The 20267-nt window shown below is 37.4% G+C and overlaps 1 protein-coding gene across 2 annotated transcripts; it reads left to right on the forward strand.

Moving 5' to 3' along the window:
- Nucleotides 1–1008: 1008 nt before the first annotated feature.
- On the forward strand, nt 1009–16937 carry LOC117317841 (dnaJ homolog subfamily C member 27-like). Of its 2 annotated transcripts, none has more exons than XM_033872799.1 (6): nt 1009–1211; nt 9007–9072; nt 9816–9888; nt 14945–15141; nt 15815–15885; nt 16600–16937. In XM_033872799.1, the coding sequence occupies exons 1-6, from the start codon at nt 1143–1145 to the stop codon at nt 16712–16714; spliced, it is 591 nt and encodes a 196-aa protein (XP_033728690.1). In that variant the 5' UTR covers nt 1009–1142; the 3' UTR covers nt 16715–16937. The 2 variants fall into 2 exon arrangements, with proteins under 2 accessions (XP_033728690.1, XP_033728689.1); XM_033872798.1 differs by lacking the exon at nt 1009–1211 and adding an exon at nt 3494–3702.
- Nucleotides 16938–20267: the final 3330 nt, after the last annotated feature.

A 20267-nucleotide genomic window follows, 5' to 3' on the forward strand; every position in this document is an offset into this window, starting at 1 on the left:
ATACAAACAACAAGTAAATATAGCTGATTCTAAAAATATAAATTTCAACATATATCTAATGTGACTTGGTGTCAAATTTTGACATTTTTGTAACCGCGCCGACGATCAATGAACTCGCCGTGTTTACCGAGCTTTCACCGAGCCCGTGCTAAGGGCAGATAACTCTACCGATCTCGAGCTTTGTAGAACTTTTAGCCATTCTGGTACTGTAGTTGTATTAAAATCATGCATTGATGAAAATATTTTTTTTACTAAAAGAAATAGCTTTAGTAACAGAAAAAAATAAACCAGTGAATTAGTTTATACCACAAATGAAAACTTTATTTTCTACGTAAAAAAATACAAAAGTACATATGTTGATAAAAATAATTTAATGTGATAAACAATAATGAAAAGATGGGTAAATATATTTAAAATCATTAAAATGATATGGGCTCTTTGTAGAACTGCGTCCTCGTCGCAGAGCCCGGAAACATTCTTATACCAGAATGGCTAAAAGTTCTACAAAGCTCGGGATCGGTAGAGTTATCTGCCCTTATCACGGGCTCGGTGAAAGCTCGGTAAACACGGCGAGTTCATTGATCGTCGGCGCGATTACAAAAATGTCAAAATTTGACACCAAGTCACATTAGATATATGTTGAAATTTATATTTTTAGAATCAGCTATATTTATTTGTTGTTTGTATCTAGTAATATTTCTCAATAATAGCATGTATCGGAAATAATCAGCAAAAAACATGAATAGTCACGCTTGATTGCGGGCTACACAAATTCTCCCCCTAAAAAATGAAATTCGTCGATTTAGGACGTTAAAATACATTTTAAGAAAATCCACTTACACGGATTGATTTAAAACCTGAAATCAAATCTTTGTAGAAAAAAATCACTTTAATCCATTCAGTAATGAAGGAGAAAAACGAAAATATCCAAAGCTCGGGGTCGGGCTCGGGCTCGGGCTCGGCTCGGGATACACAAATTCTCTACCACCCATCCCATAATGCAATTGCAGATTGTTTACGTAGTGAAGGAAACCTCAAGATGGCGGCTCCCATGTGAAATACTCGCACCTGCTCCTTGTAAACTTGATGAATGTGTGCCATAACTTAATTATTCGGGGAATTTCCGTCAGCTTAAATTCAGGATGGATAGGAAACCTGGCTTCCTCACGAAAAATCCCCAGGACGCGGTAAAAGAGCTGAAGTGGATAAAGGTAAAGAGCTGGTAAATGCAAGAAGGACGAATTACGGTTAGGGTTATATCGATTGCAAAAATATATTTACTGACTCGACATTTCTGACACATCGCGAATTTCTCTCTGCACATGATAGGATTGCCTAAAGATTGACTGATATAAGAAATCTGCTAAATCCAGCGGTATTTCCGAGATTCTAATTTTGATAAAATATGTGTATAACTGATAGAAGGGAGACAACCAGGTTGCCTTAGACAACATTGATGCTACCGCTAAAAATATTCAAGATTTCCGCAGCAATCAGGGATGGAACCTGGTTCCTCACGAAAAATCCCAGGACGCGGTAAAAAGGGTGAGTTGGATAAGGTAAAGCTGGGAATCAAGAAGGGCGAATTACGGTTAGGGTTATATCGATTGCAAACATATATTTACTGACTCGACATTTCTGAACACATGGCTTTTCTGGACGAGGGAGCACAACGAGGCGATGTTTTAGTTCGTTTAAATATCTTTCATCGTTATTCGCTTCATAGATATACTCAGGAAGCCTCCACAAATCCCGAAACCATCCTAACCCTAAACAACCTCCCCATGTTGCCCACCAAAGGAAAGCGTGTTTGTCTCGACCCAGATAGAAATGATGAAGACCAAACCATCCTCCAGTTAGCCATAAAATGTATGCAACCACGATATTAGCCATTTTGTTGTAACATAGTCATACCAAGAAATCGCCCTTGTCTATAGTTTCATTATCGGAAGCTGTTGATATTCGCGTGGGGAAATCCCTAGTTGTCGACTTTGATTCTAAAAATAGCTAAATCTACGTGTCGCTAAAAATATTTATATGATTAAGAAATATGATTTGAATATTTTGTTTGGAATAATCATGAAAATATAAAAGAATATCACGAAACATTTTTTTATTCTTATTGAAGATACTTTATAATTTGAAAGTGAAAGTAATACGCGGTTAAGGGGGAATCCCCATCCCATAGGTGGTAGAGAATTTGTGTATCCCGAGCCGAGCCCGAGCCGAAGACCCGAGCCCGAGCTATGGATATTTTCGTTTTTCTCCTTCATTACTGAATGGATTAAAGTGATTTTTTCTACAAAGATTTGATTTCAGGTTTTAAATCAATACGTGTAAGTGGATTTTCTTAAAATGTATTTTAACGTCCTAAATCGACGATTTTCATTTTCTAGGGGGAGAATTTGTGTAGCCCGCAATCAAGCGTGACTATTCATGTTTTTTGCTAATTATTTCCGATACATGCTATTATTGAGAAATATTACTAGATACAAACAACAAGTAAATATAGCTGATTCTAAAAATATAAATTTCAACATATATCTAATGTGACTTGGTGTCAAATTTTGACATTTTTGTAACCGCGCCGACGATCAATGAACTCGCCGTGTTTACCGAGCTTTCACCGAGCCCGTGCTAAGGGCAGATAACTCTACCGATCTCGAGCTTTGTAGAACTTTTAGCCATTCTGGTACTGTAGTTGTATTAAAATCATGCATTGATGAAAATATTTTTTTTACTAAAAGAAATAGCTTTAGTAACAGAAAAAAATAAACCAGTGAATTAGTTTATACCACAAATGAAAACTTTATTTTCTACGTAAAAAAATACAAAAGTACATATGTTGATAAAAAATAATTTAATGTGATAAACAATAATGAAAAGATGGGTAAATATATTTAAAATCATTAAAATGATATGGGCTCTTTGTAGAACTGCGTCCTCGTCGCAGAGCCCGGAAACATTCTTATACCAGAATGGCTAAAAGTTCTACAAAGCTCGGGATCGGTAGAGTTATCTGCCCTTAGCACGGGCTCGGTGAAAGCTCGGTAAACACGGCGAGTTCATTGATCGTCGGCGCGATTACAAAAATGTCAAAATTTGACACCAAGTCACATTAGATATATGTTGAAATTTATATTTTTAGAATAAGCTATATTTATTTGTTGTTTGTATCTAGTAATATTTCTCAATAATAGCATGTATCGGAAATAATCAGCAAAAAACATGAATAGTCACGCTTGATTGCGGGCTACACAAATTCTCCCCCTAAAAAATGAAATTCGTCGATTTAGGACGTTAAAATACATTTTAAGAAAATCCACTTACACGGATTGATTTAAAACCTGAAATCAAATCTTTGTAGAAAAAAATCACTTTAATCCATTCAGTAATGAAGGAGAAAAACGAAAATATCCAAAGCTCGGGCTCGGGTCTTCGGCTCGGGCTCGGCTCGGGATACACAAATTCTCTACCACCCATCCCATAATGCAATTGCAGATTGTTTACGTAGTGAAGGAAACCTCAAGATGGCGGCTCCCATGTGAAATACTCGCACCTGCTCCTTGTAAACTTGATGAATGTGTGCCATAACTTAATTATTCGGGGAATTTCCGTCAGCTTAAATTCAGGATGGATAGGAAACCTGGCTTCCTCACGAAAAATCCCCAGGACGCGGTAAAAGAGCTGAAGTGGATAAAGGTAAAGAGCTGGTAAATGCAAGAAGGACGAATTACGGTTAGGGTTATATCGATTGCAAAAATATATTTACTGACTCGACATTTCTGACACATCGCGAATTTCTCTCTGCACATGATAGGATTGCCTAAAGATTGACTGATATAAGAAATCTGCTAAATCCAGCGGTATTTCCGAGATTCTAATTTTGATAAAATATGTGTATAACTGATAGAAGGGAGACAACCAGGTTGCCTTAGACAACATTGATGCTACCGCTAAAAATATTCAAGATGCTTCCTTATGGCAGCACAGGTGAATCACTGTATAGGCGTCTGCATCTGGTATCTGGTATTTATAGGAAAAAAACATTAGCCCCTAATTTAGTTAATATAGTAGAGTTAAGACTAATATAATCATATTGATCTATTTTAGTTTCAGCTAATATTTTTTCTCAAAATGCTTACCAGATGCAGACACCTATGATCATTGTCCCAATATCTCCGACAAGTTCTTTCCAGAATGGAACGTACTGTAAAATTGAATTTAATGTACCAACATACATGTATTGAATAGAATTGGTTACGGCAAATCAAGGTTTACCCATTTAAAACTCTAGACTATATATGTTTATAATCATAACTGTAAAAATCACCATTGAAAAATATTACCAAGCGTAATATATGTACAGTATATTAAAAAAATATTTACAAGTGGCCCAGAGGGCTTGTAGAGCTCATCTGTATATTTCAGTAAGTATGGCATTGTACTCTGATTTAAGTTGAATTTCACATATTTTCCTTCTTTTGAATTGATTCTCCCAACAATGGTTCAAATTACAGTTGCCTAAATCCTATTATTCTTGAAAAAAATATTTCAGAAGTTTTTTTTGTTTTGTTATATTTTCCTTATTGGGCCCACTTTCTCCCGTCCCATTGGTGTCACATCCATAACTTATGCAACATACAAAGTGTACAACATATTGCCAAATAATTCTCCAGACCAAATTTCATCAAAATCTATCAAGTTTTCATAATTTTTTTAAGGAATAGTAGCGTTTTTAAAAGATTTATCCTTTGGGCCAGGTCGGTTACAAAAAAATTAAGATATATAATGATATCATTCCAAAGGGCAATAACTCTGTGAATTACAGTTGAATAATTCCCATTTTTTAACTTATCAAAAATCAAAAGTGTCCCAGCTCATATATCACTATCTTATGGAAAGACTTAAATGATACAGTGCAAAACAATAATATTACCGTGCCATTCTGTATGTCCTGCTGGTACTATAGTATACATGTAACACATGTAACAGCTTCTAAGGAAAATGCTGTGCGGACTAGTCACTTGCACCCATGCAACTCCATCCTGCTTTCTCTGTGTTTTAAAATCTGTTTAATCATCTATTTATATAACATTTTTATGGTAAGGCTCATTCATCGCTTAATCTTAAACCCATTTACTATCTATAATGTAACAGAAGACTCTTTTTAAACATCAATCGGACTACGATTCTTTTTATTCCTTTCATTGGGTTCCTTTATAAAAGAAACCTGTAATATAAAAACACATTCTTACTCACAGAACAATGAAACGGACTATACTAATACTAAATACAGGTAAACCGAAAGTAGAATTAACACACTCACACACAAACACGTTTACTCATATATGCTGTGCTTATTTGGCACCCCGATCCTTCAACAGCTTTGCAGCTAAGGCTAATATTATGATTACTACGATGTGTTGCCCTCGCGAGCCAAACACATAATGATGGTGCGGTCAACAGACCGGATGTTAGAGTGTTATGTCCGGCGGGAAATTGGAGCGTGCAGTGCGAGTACCGGTCAGTGTCGTACTTGTCGCATTGCAGATGTCCCGAGTCCAGGTCAATGTCAACATATATGTCAAACACACAGCACGGATGTCAAGATCACGTGATTATATAACCCTGACCATATACAGATTTACATACATAGACATGAACACATATAAGACTGGGTTACATATTTCCCCCCTTAATGAAAATGTGTCCCACATTTTCCTGCAGCCATTCTTGGATGACCGATGAGAAAAATAGATGGTTATTTACAACCTTTAACTACATAATGCATGTAACAACATACAAAGAGAGCAGCTCCTGCAATAAATGGAAATTATTCATCCTGTAGAATAATAACTTTCACAATTATTAAATTATCGATAACGGATTACCAGCATACTTTGATACATACCAGAGTAGACTAGGTAAAATAATAGGTGTATTGACATCACTATACAGAATACACTAATCCCAACTACAAATTGGTTATACTCTATTATGTATGTCCTTGACAATCCATCCTAACCAGAGATACAACTGGCATTCATAAAATGTAAAATGTGATATTTTATACCTCATTACAAAACTGTATACTACACGTATGGCTAAACATAAATTTCATGTCTATCGGTTTTCATTTGGAAACAAACAAACTGACCGAACCGTTCTGGAGGTTTTCTGGTTCTCTGAGACCGCCTAACTCAGGACTTGATTCTGTACTCCGTTCCCTGATATCAGTGTCACTGATATGACTGGCAGCATATTCATCATCTGTCATCATCTGTCACCTTTACGTGAGTATTTAGGTGACTCATGTCAGTGTTATATATACTGGTCTGGGAACTGTGGTAAGGGCGATAACTCCCAACTTGCAGTTTTGAGGTTTGTGGAACTCTTTTGTGTTTAGAGAAAATAAATAGAGAGAAGGCGATTGTCAAGAGAAAACGAAACACATGTTACGAGTGATTGAGCTAATTCCCGGACAAACACTACATCAGTTCCAGTATTCCCAGCGGAATCACTGTTTATACGAGTTTCGCTACGACACGAATTATCTCGCGATGATGATGACAATGCTATTGGAGGAGTGTTGTTTTGAGAATCTATATTACTGATACTCTTATGAGAAGACCTGGATTCATGTCTCCATTGACCTTTGTCCAAGGGAGGTAATCCTGGTTTTTTCCTTCTCTGTGGGATCACATACGTATGATAGCCCTGAGAGTTATCCGAGTCAGAATCGGATTCAGGATGACCCTGATCGATATCCGTGACAAACTTGATGCCTCGTTTTGGAGTGACCTTGCAGTCGACCTCCGGCATATGCTCTCCAGGTAGAATAGCTGTAAAGGGCAACAACATATTTCTATGTAAAGTCCGGACAGGCCCCTTATCAGTTTCCAACTTTACCCTGTACACAGGTAATTCACTCTCTGGTATACTCAAGACTACGTAAGGATCCTTTTCCCACCTATCAGCAAGTTTATGTTTTCCTTTAAAACCTACTTTCCTCACTAACACCCTATCACCAGATTCGAGCTTAGAATCTCGAATTGTCCTGTCATATCTATATTTGTTCCGGGCGGCACTTTTCCGTGCTTCATCCGCAGCGACCTGATATGCATACTTCATTTCCCCCCGGAGTTTGGTCATGTATGTTTGATGATCAGCCCCCTTTCCCTGGTCTGATGGCTCCAATCCCAGGAAAGCATCTACTGATAAACGTGGGTGCCATCCAAACATCAAATAATGGGGAGAAAAACCGGTGGAATCATTTTTGGTGGCATTGTAGGCCTGCACAAGAGGTGTGACATACGATTTTCAATCAGACTTCTTGTCATCCTCAAGGGTAGAGAGCATCTTAATAAGTGTTTGATTGAATCGCTCAACAGAACCATTCCCCATAGGGATGGTATGGAGTAGTTCTCGTTTTTTTCACACCCGCAAGTTTACACAGTTCCTTAATTACCCTACTCTCAAAATTGCGGCCCTGGTCACTGTGAAGTTTCTCTGGAAAACTGTAGTACACAATAAAGTGTTCATACAGAGCCTTGGCTGTAGTATGTGCTGATTGGTTGCGACACGGAATAGCTTGCGCATACCTCGTGAAATGATCTGTTATCACCAACACATTTTCGAAACCACCTTTAGACTTTTCCAGGCTTAAGAAATCAACACACACCAGTTCCATAGGTTTGAAAGTTTCTATAGGGACTAAGTTTGCCACCGCTCTCACAGGTGTTCACAAAATACAGCGTTCACACTGTTCTACCCATGTGTTGACATCACCTTCTAACCCAGGCCAAAAAAACCTACGCTTTGCTAACCACAGAGTCTTCTCTCTTCCCATATGACCTACATCGTCATGAACCCCCTTAAGTGCATCATTCCGATAAGCTGCAGGGAGCAGTAGTTGTTTCACTCTCTCAGCTTCAACACTAGCGATTCTATAGAGAATGCCATTCTCATACACAAGGCGTTTTCTCTCCCTTAAATATCTTAGTACCTCTGCAGGTTCACTCTTTAGTGCTTCTCTCCTGGGAAAAGGATCGCTGGTGATGAGCTGAACAACTCTACTGATGGTCACATCCCCCCTCTGAGCAGCCGCCCAATCGACTTTACCTAACTCTTCTCCAGATACCATCCCCCCCCCCCCCCCCCCCCCCCCCCCCCCCTGGCCGAAGGAAGGACAGCATCCTGAGTAAGGCACTCAGCTAAAGGGACAGATACCAAGGCTGCTTGGCAAATGGCTTTCACTTCCTCAGAAAATAGCTGAGGTTTGCGAGACAGACCATCAGCATCAGCATGCCTGCCCTGTAAGTGATAGTAAAGTCATAGCTTGCCAGTGCTGCGACCCAACGATGACTGGTAGCATCCAGTTTTGCCTTTGCAAGTACATAAGTTAACGGGTTGTTATCTGTCACGACTTCAAATTCCATTCCATAAAGATAGTCATGGAATTTATCTGTGACAGCCCATTTCAGAGCTAAAAACTCTAACTTATGTGCTGGGTAATTTTTCTCACTGGGTCTAAGACCACGACTAGCATATGCTATCACCTGCAGCTTACCCTCTTGTTTTTGATATAAAACAGCACCAAGACCAGACCCACTAGAGTCTGTATGAACTTCGAAGGGTAACGAGTAATCAGTATACCCCGAAATCAGAGTGTTTACGAGCATTATCTTGACTTCATCAAATGCTTTCTGCTGAAGCTCGCCCCAAGTCCATTTAGCAGGTACAGTCTTTGTTGTACTGTCATGCGTCTTAGAGGACTTCTTAGTTCCATGTCCTTTTAATAAAGAGTTAAGGGGTTCAACTATCTTAATGTAGTTTTTCATAAACCTCCTATAGTAACCTGCAAAACCCAAGAACTGTCTGAGTTCTTTGATGTTTCTTGGCTCAGGCCAATCTGTGACAGCAGCTGTTTTGTCAGGGTTACAATAAGAAGAAATCACTGTTTAATGATCTGATTCTGCAGTACTTTGGTTTATATTTTTGTAGGTTGTTGGTATTGGAAATGCTAATGTGGGGAAAACGTGTCTAATCAAACATTTCTGTGAGAGTAAGGTAAGTGTCGAATATTAGTTAGAAAACAAAGTGCAGTATTTAAATTTCTGGTTTCTAGCATTATCTCTTGAAAATCTTCAATTTTTATTTTTTTTATATGTGTCCTCAGTTTTTGTGTATACCTTTAAGTGTGTCATTGGTTTTTGTGTACCTTTAATTAATGTGTCATCATTGTTTGTGTATCTCTAAATGTGTCATTAATTTTTGTGTACACAGTACCTTTAAGTGTAGTGTCATTGATTTTTAATTTGTCTTTAAATAGCTACAACAGTTTTGGTGTGCCTTTAATTCAGTTGTACTTTAGTTTTTGTACAGCTTTAAACATAATACAGATTTTTCCATCGGCCAATCAAATCAAAATTTCAATTTCCATTTCTCAATAGTATCATTCCTGCTTCCCAAATTTTGGACATTTTATCAATATTGTAATTTAACTGCAATAAGTTTTCAGAAATATGAATTGTCCTAACATTAAATAACTTGGTGCTAATTAAGAAATTTTTGTATATCCTGCTTGTTGTGTTACATGTATAGATGGAAAATTCAGAAAAAATTAATATCTGTTTCTGTTGAGTGTCAAACACTTGATCCCACCCACAATGATATAGAATTGTAATGGATTTTTCTTGATACTCAAGGTAGAAGCTTGTCAAGTCCTTAAGCAATTGAATATGTACATTGTATACAGATTATTTAATTTTGTGGAATATAAAACAGTTTATTTTCCATTTTTAACATCCTAGTTCTGTGGAGGCTACCAGCCAACAGTTGGGGTGGATTATGGGTTTAAGATCCAACACGTTGATGGAGTAGATTGTGAGTATGATATTTATGAGTATACTATATATTACCATAGGGATTTTCTCTAATTTTCCATTCTTCTATATATTACGACTATAAATATCCTATATGTTACCACAGGGACTTCGCTCCAATTTTCCACCCACTATCGATATTCAATGTATTGACATGGACTGTGGGTTGGGAATTAATTCCAACAAAGTCCCTATGTATAATATTAGCTCACCTGGTCAAAAGGACCAAGGGGACCTTGTGCTGTGGCGCCTGTCATTTCTCATCTATCCTCCATTGTCTGTCCATACATCAGCAATCAACTTCAAACGACTTCTTCTTAACCAATGATTGGAATTTAACTTAATTTAACAGGAAGTGGTGGTGATTCAAATTATATTAATGGTGGGGCTGTTCCCCCAGTAGGCAGTGCCAAAAGGGAGTAATTTGACTATATATATATGCTATAAACAACTTCTCTAGAACTATGCACTCGATATCACTCACATTTTACTGAAAGCATTCCTACATGGTGGGAATTCAAAAGTGTACAAGTTGTTGTGCTGAACATCCTGGGGCCTGAGGGATGGGACCCAAAGAAGGGGATTGAGGGTTGGGGAGGGGGTCTATAGGATTGTATTCTGACCTACCATTCTGTCTTCCCATTCTTCCATCTGTCTTCCCATTCTTCCATCTGTCTTTTCATCCTTCCATCTGTCTTTTCGTCCTTCCATCTGTCTTTTCATCCTTCCATCTGTCTTCCCATTCTTCCATCTGTCTTCCCATTCTTCCATCTGTCTTTTCATCCTTCCATCTGTCTTTTCGTCCTTCCATCTGTCTTTTCATCCTTCCATCTGTCTTTTCATCCTTCCATCTGTCTTTTCATCCTTCCATCTGTCTTTCCATCCTTCCATCTATCTTCCCATTCTTCCATCTGTCTTTTCATCCTTCCATCTGTCTTTTCGTCCTTCCATCTGTCTTTTCATCCTTCCATCTGTCTTTTCATCCTTCCATCTGTCTTTCCATTCTTCCATCTGTCTTTTCATTCTTCCATCTGTCTTTCCATTCTTCCATCTGTTTTCCCATTCTTCCATATAATTTTTCATCCTTCCATCTGTCTTTCCATTCTTCCATCTGTCTTTCCATTCTTCCATCTGTCTTTTCATCCTTCCATCTGTTTTTTCATCCTTCCATCTGTCTTTTGATCCTTCCATCTGTCTTTCCATTCTTCCATCTGTCTTTTCATTCTTCCATCTGTCTTTCCATTCTTCCATCTGTTTTCCCATTCTTCCATATAATTTTTCATCCTTCCATCTGTCTTTCCATTCTTCCATCTGTCTTTCCATTCTTCCATCTGTTTTCCCATTCTTCCATATAATTTTTCATCCTTCCATCTGTCTTTTCATCCTTCCATCTGTCTTTTCATCCTTCCATCTGTCTTTCCATTCTTCCATCTGTGTTCTCATTCTTCCATCTGTCTTTTCATCCTTCCATCTGTCTTTCCATTCTTCCATCTGTCTTTTCATTCTTCCATCTGTCTTCCCATTCTTCCATCTGTCTTTCCATTCTTCCATCTGTCTTTTCATCCTTCCATCTGTCTTTCCATTCTTCCATCTGTCTTTTCATTCTTCCATCTGTCTTCCCATTCTTCCATCTGTCTTTCCATTCTTCCATCTGTCTTTTCATCCTTCCATCTGTCTTTTCGTCCTTCCATCTGTCTTTTCATCCTTCCATCTGTCTTTTCGTCCTTCCATCTGTCTTTTCATTCTTCCATCTGTCTTTCCATCCTTCCATCTGTCTTTCCATTCTTCCATCTGTCTTTTCATCCTTCCATCTGTCTTTTCATCCTTCCATCTGTCTTTCCATTCTTCCATCTGTCTTTCCATCCTTCCATCTGTCTTATCATCCTTCCATCTGTCTTTTCATCCTTCCATCTGTCTTTCCATCCTTCCATCTGTCTTTCCATTCTTCCATCTGTTTTCCCATTCTTCCATATAATTTTTCATCCTTCCATCTGTCTTTTCATCCTTCCATCTGTTTTTCATCCTTCCATCTGTCTTTCCATTCTTCCATCTGTCTTCCCATTCTTCCATCTGTCTTTCATCCTTCCATCTGTCTTTTCAACCTTCCATCTGTCTTTCCATTCTTCCATCTGTCTTCCCATTCTTCCATCTGTCTTTTCATCCTTCCATCTGTCTTTTCAACCTTCCATCTGTCTTTCCATTCTTCCATCTGTCTTCCCATTCTTCCATCTGTCTTTTCATTCTTCCATCTGTCTTCCCATTCTTCAATCTGTCTTCCCATTCTTCCATCTGTCTTTCCATTCTTCCATCTGTTTTCCCATTCTTCCATATAATTTTTCATCCTTCCATCTGTCTTTCCATTCTTCCATCTGTCTTTCCATTCTTCCATCTGTCTTTCCATTCTTCCATCTGTCTTTTCATCCTTCCATCTGTCTTTTCAACCTTCCATCTGTCTTTCCATTCTTCCATCTGTCTTCCCATTCTTCCATCTGTCTTCCCATTCTTCCATCTGTCTTCCCATTCTTCCATCTGTCTTTCCATTCTTCCATCTTTTTTCCCATTCTTCCATATAATTTTTCATCCTTCCATCTGTCTTTCCATTCTTCCATCTGTCTTTCCATTCTTCCATCTGTATTTCCATTCTTCCATCTGTCTTTCCATTCTTCCATCTGTCTTTCCATTCTTCCATCTGTTTTCCCATTCTTCCATATAATTTTTCATCCTTCCATCTGTCTTTCCATTCTTCCATCTGTCTTTCCATTCTTCCATCTGTCTTTCCATTCTTCCATCTGTTTTCCCATTCTTCCATATAATTTTTCATCCTTCCATCTGTCTTTCCATTCTTCCATCTGTCTTTCCATTCTTCCATCTGTCTTTCCATCCTTCCATCTGTCTTCCCATTCTTCCATCTGTCTTTCCATTCTTCCATCTGTTTTCCCATTCTTCCATATAATTTTTCATCCTTCCATCTGTCTTTCCATTCTTCCATCTGTCTTTCCATTCTTCCATCTGTCTTTCCATTCTTCCATCTGTCTTTCCATTCTTCCATCTGTCTTTTCATCCTTCCATCTGTCTTTCGATCCTTCCATCTGTCTTTTCATCCTTCCATCTGTCTTTCCATTCTTCCATCTGTTTTCCCATTCTTCCGTATAATTTTTCATCCTTCCATCTGTCTTTTCATCCTTCCATCTGTCTTTTCATCCTTCCATCTGTCTTTCCATTCTTCCATCTGTGTTCTCATTCTTCCATCTGTCTTTTCATCCTTCCATCTGTCTTTCCATCCTTCCATCTGTCTTTTCATCCTTCCATCTGTCTTCCCATTCTTCCATCTGTCTTTCCATTCTTCCATCTGTCTTTTCATCCTTCCATCTGTCTTTTCGTCCTTCCATCTGTCTTTTCATCCTTCCATCTGTCTTTTCGTCCTTCCATCTGTCTTTTCATTCTTCCATCTGTCTTTCCATCCTTCCATCTGTCTTTCCATTCTTCCATCTGTCTTTCCATTCTTCCATCTGTCTTTCCATCCTTCCATCTGTCTTTTCATCCTTCCATCTGTCTTTTCATCCTTCCATCTGTCTTTCCATACTTCCATCTGTCTTTTCATTCTTCCATCTGTCTTTCCATTCTTCCATCTGTTTTCCCATTCTTCCATATAATTTTTCATCCTTCCATCTGTCTTTTCATCCTTCCATCTGTCTTTTCATCCTTCCATCTGTCTTTCCATTCTTCCATCTGTGTTCCCATTCTTCCATCTGTCTTTTCATCCTTCCATCTGTCTTTCCATTCTTCCATCTGTCTTTTCATTCTTCCATCTGTCTTCCCATTCTTCCATCTGTCTTTCCATTCTTCCATCTGTCTTTTCATCCTTCCATCTGTCTTTTCGTCCTTCCATCTGTCTTTTCATCCTTCCATCTGTCTTTTCGTCCTTCCATCTGTCTTTTCATTCTTCCATCTGTCTTTCCATCCTTCCATCTATCTTCCCATTCTTCCATCTGTCTTTTCATCCTTCCATCTGTCTTTTCATCCTTCCATCTGTCTTCCCATTCTTCCATCTGTCTTTTCATCCTTCCATCTGTCTTTCCATTCTTCCATCTGTCTTTTCATTCTTCCATCTGTCTTTCCATTCTTCCATCTGTTTTCCCATTCTTCCATATAATTTTTCATCCTTCCATCTGTCTTTCCATTCTTCCATCTGTCTTTCCATCCTTCCATCTGTCTTCCCATTCTTCTATCTGTCTTTCCATTCTTCCATCTGTCTTTTCATCCTTCCATCTGTCTTTCGATCCTTCCATCTGTCTTTTCATCCTTCCATCTGTCTTTCGATCCTTCCATCTGTCTTTTCATCCTTCCATCTGTCTTTCCATTCTTCCATCTGTTTTCCCATTCTTCCATATAATTTTTCATCCTTCCATCTGTCTTTCCATCCTTCCATCTGTCTTTTCATCCTTCCATCTGTCTTTCCATTCTTCCATCTGTCTTTTAATCCTTCCATCTGTCTTTTCAACCTTCCATCTGTCTTTCCATTCTTCCATCTGTCTTCCTATTCTTCCATCAATCTTTCTCATTCTTCCATCTGTCTTTTCATCCTTCCATCTGTCTTCCCATCATTCTGCAATGACGCTTCTATAGGCTCATAATCAGAAGTGCTTGTACCAAAAGTAGGTCACTCTGACCTACATATTTTCCCTTTGACCTTGATGTACATCAGGGAAAAAAGTTTTTTCTGAACTGTGTCTCCTACAATACTTGTCACTGCAGCTTCAGTTTCATCTAGGTGAGGCAGTGTTTCAAGAATTAAAAGTACTGAGTAGGTCATTCTGACCTTCATTTTGACCTTGACCTTTATCCAACAGCAAGACTGTAACTCTTTGAATTGTCTTCCTATTTAATGTTATTTACATGAGTTATTAATATAATCTATTAAGCTTGTATATTAATTTCAAATAAAACACTTCAAAGGCTCATTTCATATAAAACTCAAATTCGTGTCAGATCCTGAGTGACAATATATGTGTATTTTCAATTATGACGTAAAATAACACCTGTTTCTATGACAACAGTGCGTGTACACCTGTGGGACCTCTCTGGAAGCCCAGAATATATTGATGTTAGAAATGAACTCTACCTCCAGACCGACGCCATCTTTATGGTGTATGACGTCACTAATCAAGCCTCGTTTGAGGCGTTGGAAGTTTGGATGAAGGAGGTCAATAAGTACAGTACGACTGGCCCAGAAATACGATTGGTCGGAAACAAGGTAAAATATGATTAGTCGGAAACAAGGTAGATTATAGTTGGTTGGAAACAAGGTAAATAGGATTGGTTGGAAATAAGGTAGAATATGATTGGTCGGAAACAAGGTAAAATATAAATGGTCGGAAACAAGGTAAAATATGATTGGTTGGAAACAAGGTAATGTATGATTGGTCGGAAACAAGGTAATATACAATTGGTCAGAAACAAGGTAAAATACCATTGGTCGGAAACAAGGTAAAATATGATTGGTTGGAAACAAGGTAAAATATGATTGGTCGGAAACAAGGTAATATACGATTGGTCAGAAACAAGGTTAAATATGATTGGTTGGAAACAAGGTACAGTAGTATATTGTGGAAGGGAACTGTAAACTATCTTTGAATAAGTATGGTGTATTTTAAAGAATGTAATAGTTTCTGTGCATCCCTCCTAGCTAGTATCTTACTTGAATGAGCTTTGGATCAATGGTCAGGACATTTATGATATAAGATTATTAGTAATGGTACATTAATTTGATAATAAATCATACTGCGTTAGGGTTCAAACTGCTGTTGAGAGCTAGGTCAAGGACATTCAGATGCATCTACAACATTCCTAATATAAGTTCTAAGCTTGGTAAATTAGGTACAGTATTAAAATGCTCCATTAAAACAATACAACTTTTTTTGTTGTAGATTGATATTAAGAACAAACGTCAGGTTGAGAAGGATGAAGCTAAAAAATGGGCAACGCAAAATAAAATGGTGTAAGTAGCTGGGAATATGCACGTTTTATTTGATGGAAAATTATAACAGTAAGAAGTGTTAAAAGTGTTTTATATATTGCTAACTACATCCTCATTTGATTATGTATATAACTTACGATACATACACGTTGTAAGTGGTGATGTTTAAATAAAGTTATTTCTGAAGTGTAGATAGATCCGGAGGATTTCCTTGAGCTAGCTTCAGCAGCTAGCTCAAGGAAATCCTCCGGATCTATCTACACTTCAGAAATAACTTTATTTAAACATCACCACTCCAATATGGGAAAATCCAGAAAGCTACAAAATATCACTGTTCAAGTCTTATAAACCACTGTGGTCGGACACACAACTGTGGTCGGACACACAACCAAAAAACAGAATTATGTAAAAACAAATTATATAATATATTATATCATTGTGCAACCTGAAGGAAGACTTGTACTGCCACAAGATCATCGCAAAACCTAAAATACATCACAGAAGTCACTCTACGAATTTTGATGTCAACCAGTGATTCAGTGATTTAGATACCACCTCAGGAATAATTTGACTTGTGTAAGAGTTACTTCCCTTACAGGTATATAGACAAGGCACTAGTTATTTCCCTTAAATGAACAAGCTAAATCATTAAAGAATTCTGATTTTTGTTGTGGTGCTGTTTTGTACAAGAGATACATGTACACTCTATAATTTTTATAACGTTTATCATTTCAGAGGTTACTACGAGACGTCTGCGTCCACAGGTGAAGGTATTGACTCCTTGTTCCACGATATGTTGTGCTCAATAATTGAGAGAAAGAAACTTTATAAAAAGTCGGCGTCGCTATGACAACATAGTGTTGTGACAATGTGTGAATATTTCTTTGTGTAATTGAAAAATAACTTCAGCAGCCATTGTCTGTCAATCGCCCTGACAGTGTGTTTGAGATTTGTTTTTGTTTATGTTGACAGACAGTGAAATGTTTATTTTATCATCAGTATAATAATGTATGTGTTGTATTTCTAGGTATGCATATGTTTATATTTAATTAAACATCATTACTCAATTTTAACATATTGTACTCATTAATGTTTTCAATAAATTTGCATTTGGTTCAGAAAAACTAGCTGAATTCAGATCATTTAGTTGTCAAGTTTGATATATTTTCAATGACATCAGTTTTCTGGCAAAATCAAACACTTGGCCCGTCGGTTCTTCTGAAATTACATTTATTTCTTTTCGGGAAGTCGAAAGCAATATAAAGGGGTATCTGCTATCTTCAGTGGGCTGTTGAGGCTCGTTCATAATCACTGACCCAGGCTCTTGTCTAATCAAGCTCAGATCTCATATTTAATGGTCCCTTTTAAATACATGTAACATAAATTTGTGGAAATAGTGCACTTTTTATCAAAAATTTGAGAACTGAAAAAATTCATTGTGCACTATATGCTTTTCAGATCAAAAGGTCAAAGGTCCAGGTTAGTTTGTACCTGTCCATATCACTCGACTGTATATACCATCATCGGTACTAAAGCTCGCCTTACATTGTATATCACTATACCTCACACCAGCATTGGGGGGTAGGGGCACGATTGCTCAGTCAACAAGACACTTTACACTATATGCTCTAGATGGCAGGTGACTGGCCTTCTGAATGTTGTTCAGTGAGGTAGTCACCAACTACTACAAGGATACTCTGCCTCAAAATGACCCTGGCTGTTCACAGGGTTATAATCCCAGCACCAGCCAACAAATCTTTTGGGGATAAGTTCACCAACTGGTAGTGTAAATGAGGTTCTGTATTATAGTAAGCATTGAAATTATCATTATTATGAAACATGTTTCGACTCCAGGAATTAATAGACTTGACATAAAAAGCCAAATTGTTTGGGGGGGGGGGGGGAGGATTCCCAAAAGTTATTTATTTTGTCTGCAAGAAATAATGGTTAACCCCCTCACCCATCAGCAAACTATTAGAACCCTAGTACACTCATAAACTGATGCCTTCAACACTTGCACCAAAACTTGTGGATACATATCTATGCCACATTATCATCAAGAAGTTATTTACCCTTATCGCTGGGTTTGACATTTCACAAGAAGGCAAGCTCTACACATTCTACAACTATGATGAGCCAGCTGTTTACATCCATCTCCATATCTAATGGACAGAACGATACTCACAGCTTTGCTTTGTTTGACCTTGACATTCCCCACTAACATCCGCCTGTGTGCTTGTCAGGGATCCACTTTTTATTTGACCTTTTGACCCAAATGACATTGAACTTTGATCCAGTGACCTTGGTTTTTGGTCAGTTGACTATATTGTTTAATTCCGACCAACTTTGCTTCATAATGTTATGAAAAAAATTTTATAAGTGAAAAGATACAAATTTGACATTGACATTTCACACAGTGACCTTGACTGTGGTCAGGTGAGTCTTTGTTTAATTTCAACCAATTTGCAGTAAGTATAACAAAATGTTGACCAGTAAAAAGATTCTAAATTTGACCTTGACTTTGACCCAGTGACCTGTGGTCAGTTAACTCCTCATCATGTCATAACAAACTGTTCATCAGTAAAGATACAGAATTTGACCTTTACATTCTGACCTAATGACATTAACTTTTTGACCTCTTCGGGCAGTTGAGCTAAAACAATGGGAAAAGTTTGGACGACAGATCAATCACCTTGACATAAGCTCACTGGGAATTTGTGACATACAAGATCAAAATCAATTCAGATTTTCAGATTAAATTGTTTATTTGACATCTCGAATATCAAATGAATAAAAAGTTACACAATGTCAAAATAGGTTAACATATCAACATTCTGTTTAACATCAATTATTGGAATTTTTTCCCATAATGTTTCTGAACATTACAACACAATGTTTGTGGAAATCTGAAACATGAACAAATGAAACCTACATGTGAAGTGAGAGAAAGATTTCTCCAGTACTTTTCAAGAAATAGCAAAAACAAATTTCAATTATTACAATCCAAGATGGTTGCTTATCGGCCATTTTGTTTTTATGATCAAAAATCTATATTGAATTTGCACAACTAGGAACCGAGGCAAACCTACTAATGAAGTTTGAATAATATTCCTCATGTACCTTTCAAAAAATAGCAATAAAAACCGTCAATTATCAAAATTCCTGATGGCTGCCTGTGGGCAATTTTGTTTTCTGATCAAAAATCTAAATTAAATTAGCACAACTTGGGACCAAGGGAACCAAGTTTTCACCTCAACTGACCAACCCGTCCTTTAAAACCAGTGAACAATCCTCCAGTGATTTTCAAGAAATGGTGATAACAAGGATGAGTTTAATTTATGGACGGAAGACAGACAGATATACATTGTATGTAATAAGAACTTTTTGTGAATCACAAATCTTAATACTAAACTACAACTGTCAGTCATTTTGTTTTCTGGATCAGATTCAAAATGTATTTAGAACATTGACAGGTAAGCAAGGGCAATTGGATTCCTTTGACCTACTTTGCTTCATAATCTCATAACAAAATACTCACCAGTAAATTATACAATATGTGACCTTAGTCTCTGACCTTTGACCTTGATTTATTTTACATCTGTGTGAATTCAGACTCAAAATTATATGGACATATCTAGGGAATGAGGGAAACCTACATGTGAAGTTTGAGAAATATCCGTCTGTAGTGCTTTTCAAGAAAAAGCGACAACAAAATTCAAGTTTCAAGATCCAAGATAGCCAAGCGTTGGCCATTTTATTTCTCCGATCAGACTTGATATAAAACTGGCACGACAAATGACAAAGGGGAACCTATACATGTATGTGAAAAATATCCTGCAGAACTATCAAAGAAATAGCAATCATAACTTTCAATTTTCAAAATCCAAGTTGGCGGTCTTTCTCCCATCAGACTCAAAATCATAATGCAAAACTGTGGACTAAGGGGACCTACACTACATATGGAGAAAAAATCATTCCAGCACTTTTGTAGAAATAAGCGATAACAAAGTTTAATTGTCAAAATCCAAAATGGCAACCTGGAGGCCATTTTTTATTTTGAGGCAGAGGCAAAATCAAATATATGGACACACCTGGAGACCAATGGGAACTCACATATGAAGTTTGAGAAAAATCCTTCCGGAACATCTCAAGAATAGTAGTCCCAAGATTGGCTAATAAAAATATCCAATGAAATTAATTTCAACACAAGAGCACCAGGTAATTCAGCATTCATCCAAGTACATTGTGTATTCAAGTATTACGCATTGTGACAATATACATCAATTCTGCTCAATTATCGCAGGGGCATGAAATAACATTTGTAACATACGAGCTGAAGTGATAAGTACAACATCAATAAGACTTTAACATGGTAAATCATATGTACAGTTTAAAACTTTGAG

Source organism: Pecten maximus, chromosome 19, assembly GCF_902652985.1.
Source record: "Pecten maximus chromosome 19, xPecMax1.1, whole genome shotgun sequence".
Classification (NCBI taxonomy): Eukaryota; Metazoa; Mollusca; class Bivalvia; order Pectinida; family Pectinidae; genus Pecten; species Pecten maximus.

Coding starts and splice junctions, on each gene's coding strand:
- LOC117317841 (XM_033872799.1), top strand. CDS start 1,143: ATGGATAGGAAACCTGGCTTCCTCACGAAAAATCCCCAGGACGCGGTA. Junction 1,212..9,006: donor AAGAGCTGAAGTGGATAAAG/GTAAAGAGCTGG, acceptor ATATTTTTGTAG/GTTGTTGGTATTGGAAATGC. Junction 9,889..14,944: donor ACACGTTGATGGAGTAGATT/GTGAGTATGATA, acceptor CTATGACAACAG/TGCGTGTACACCTGTGGGAC.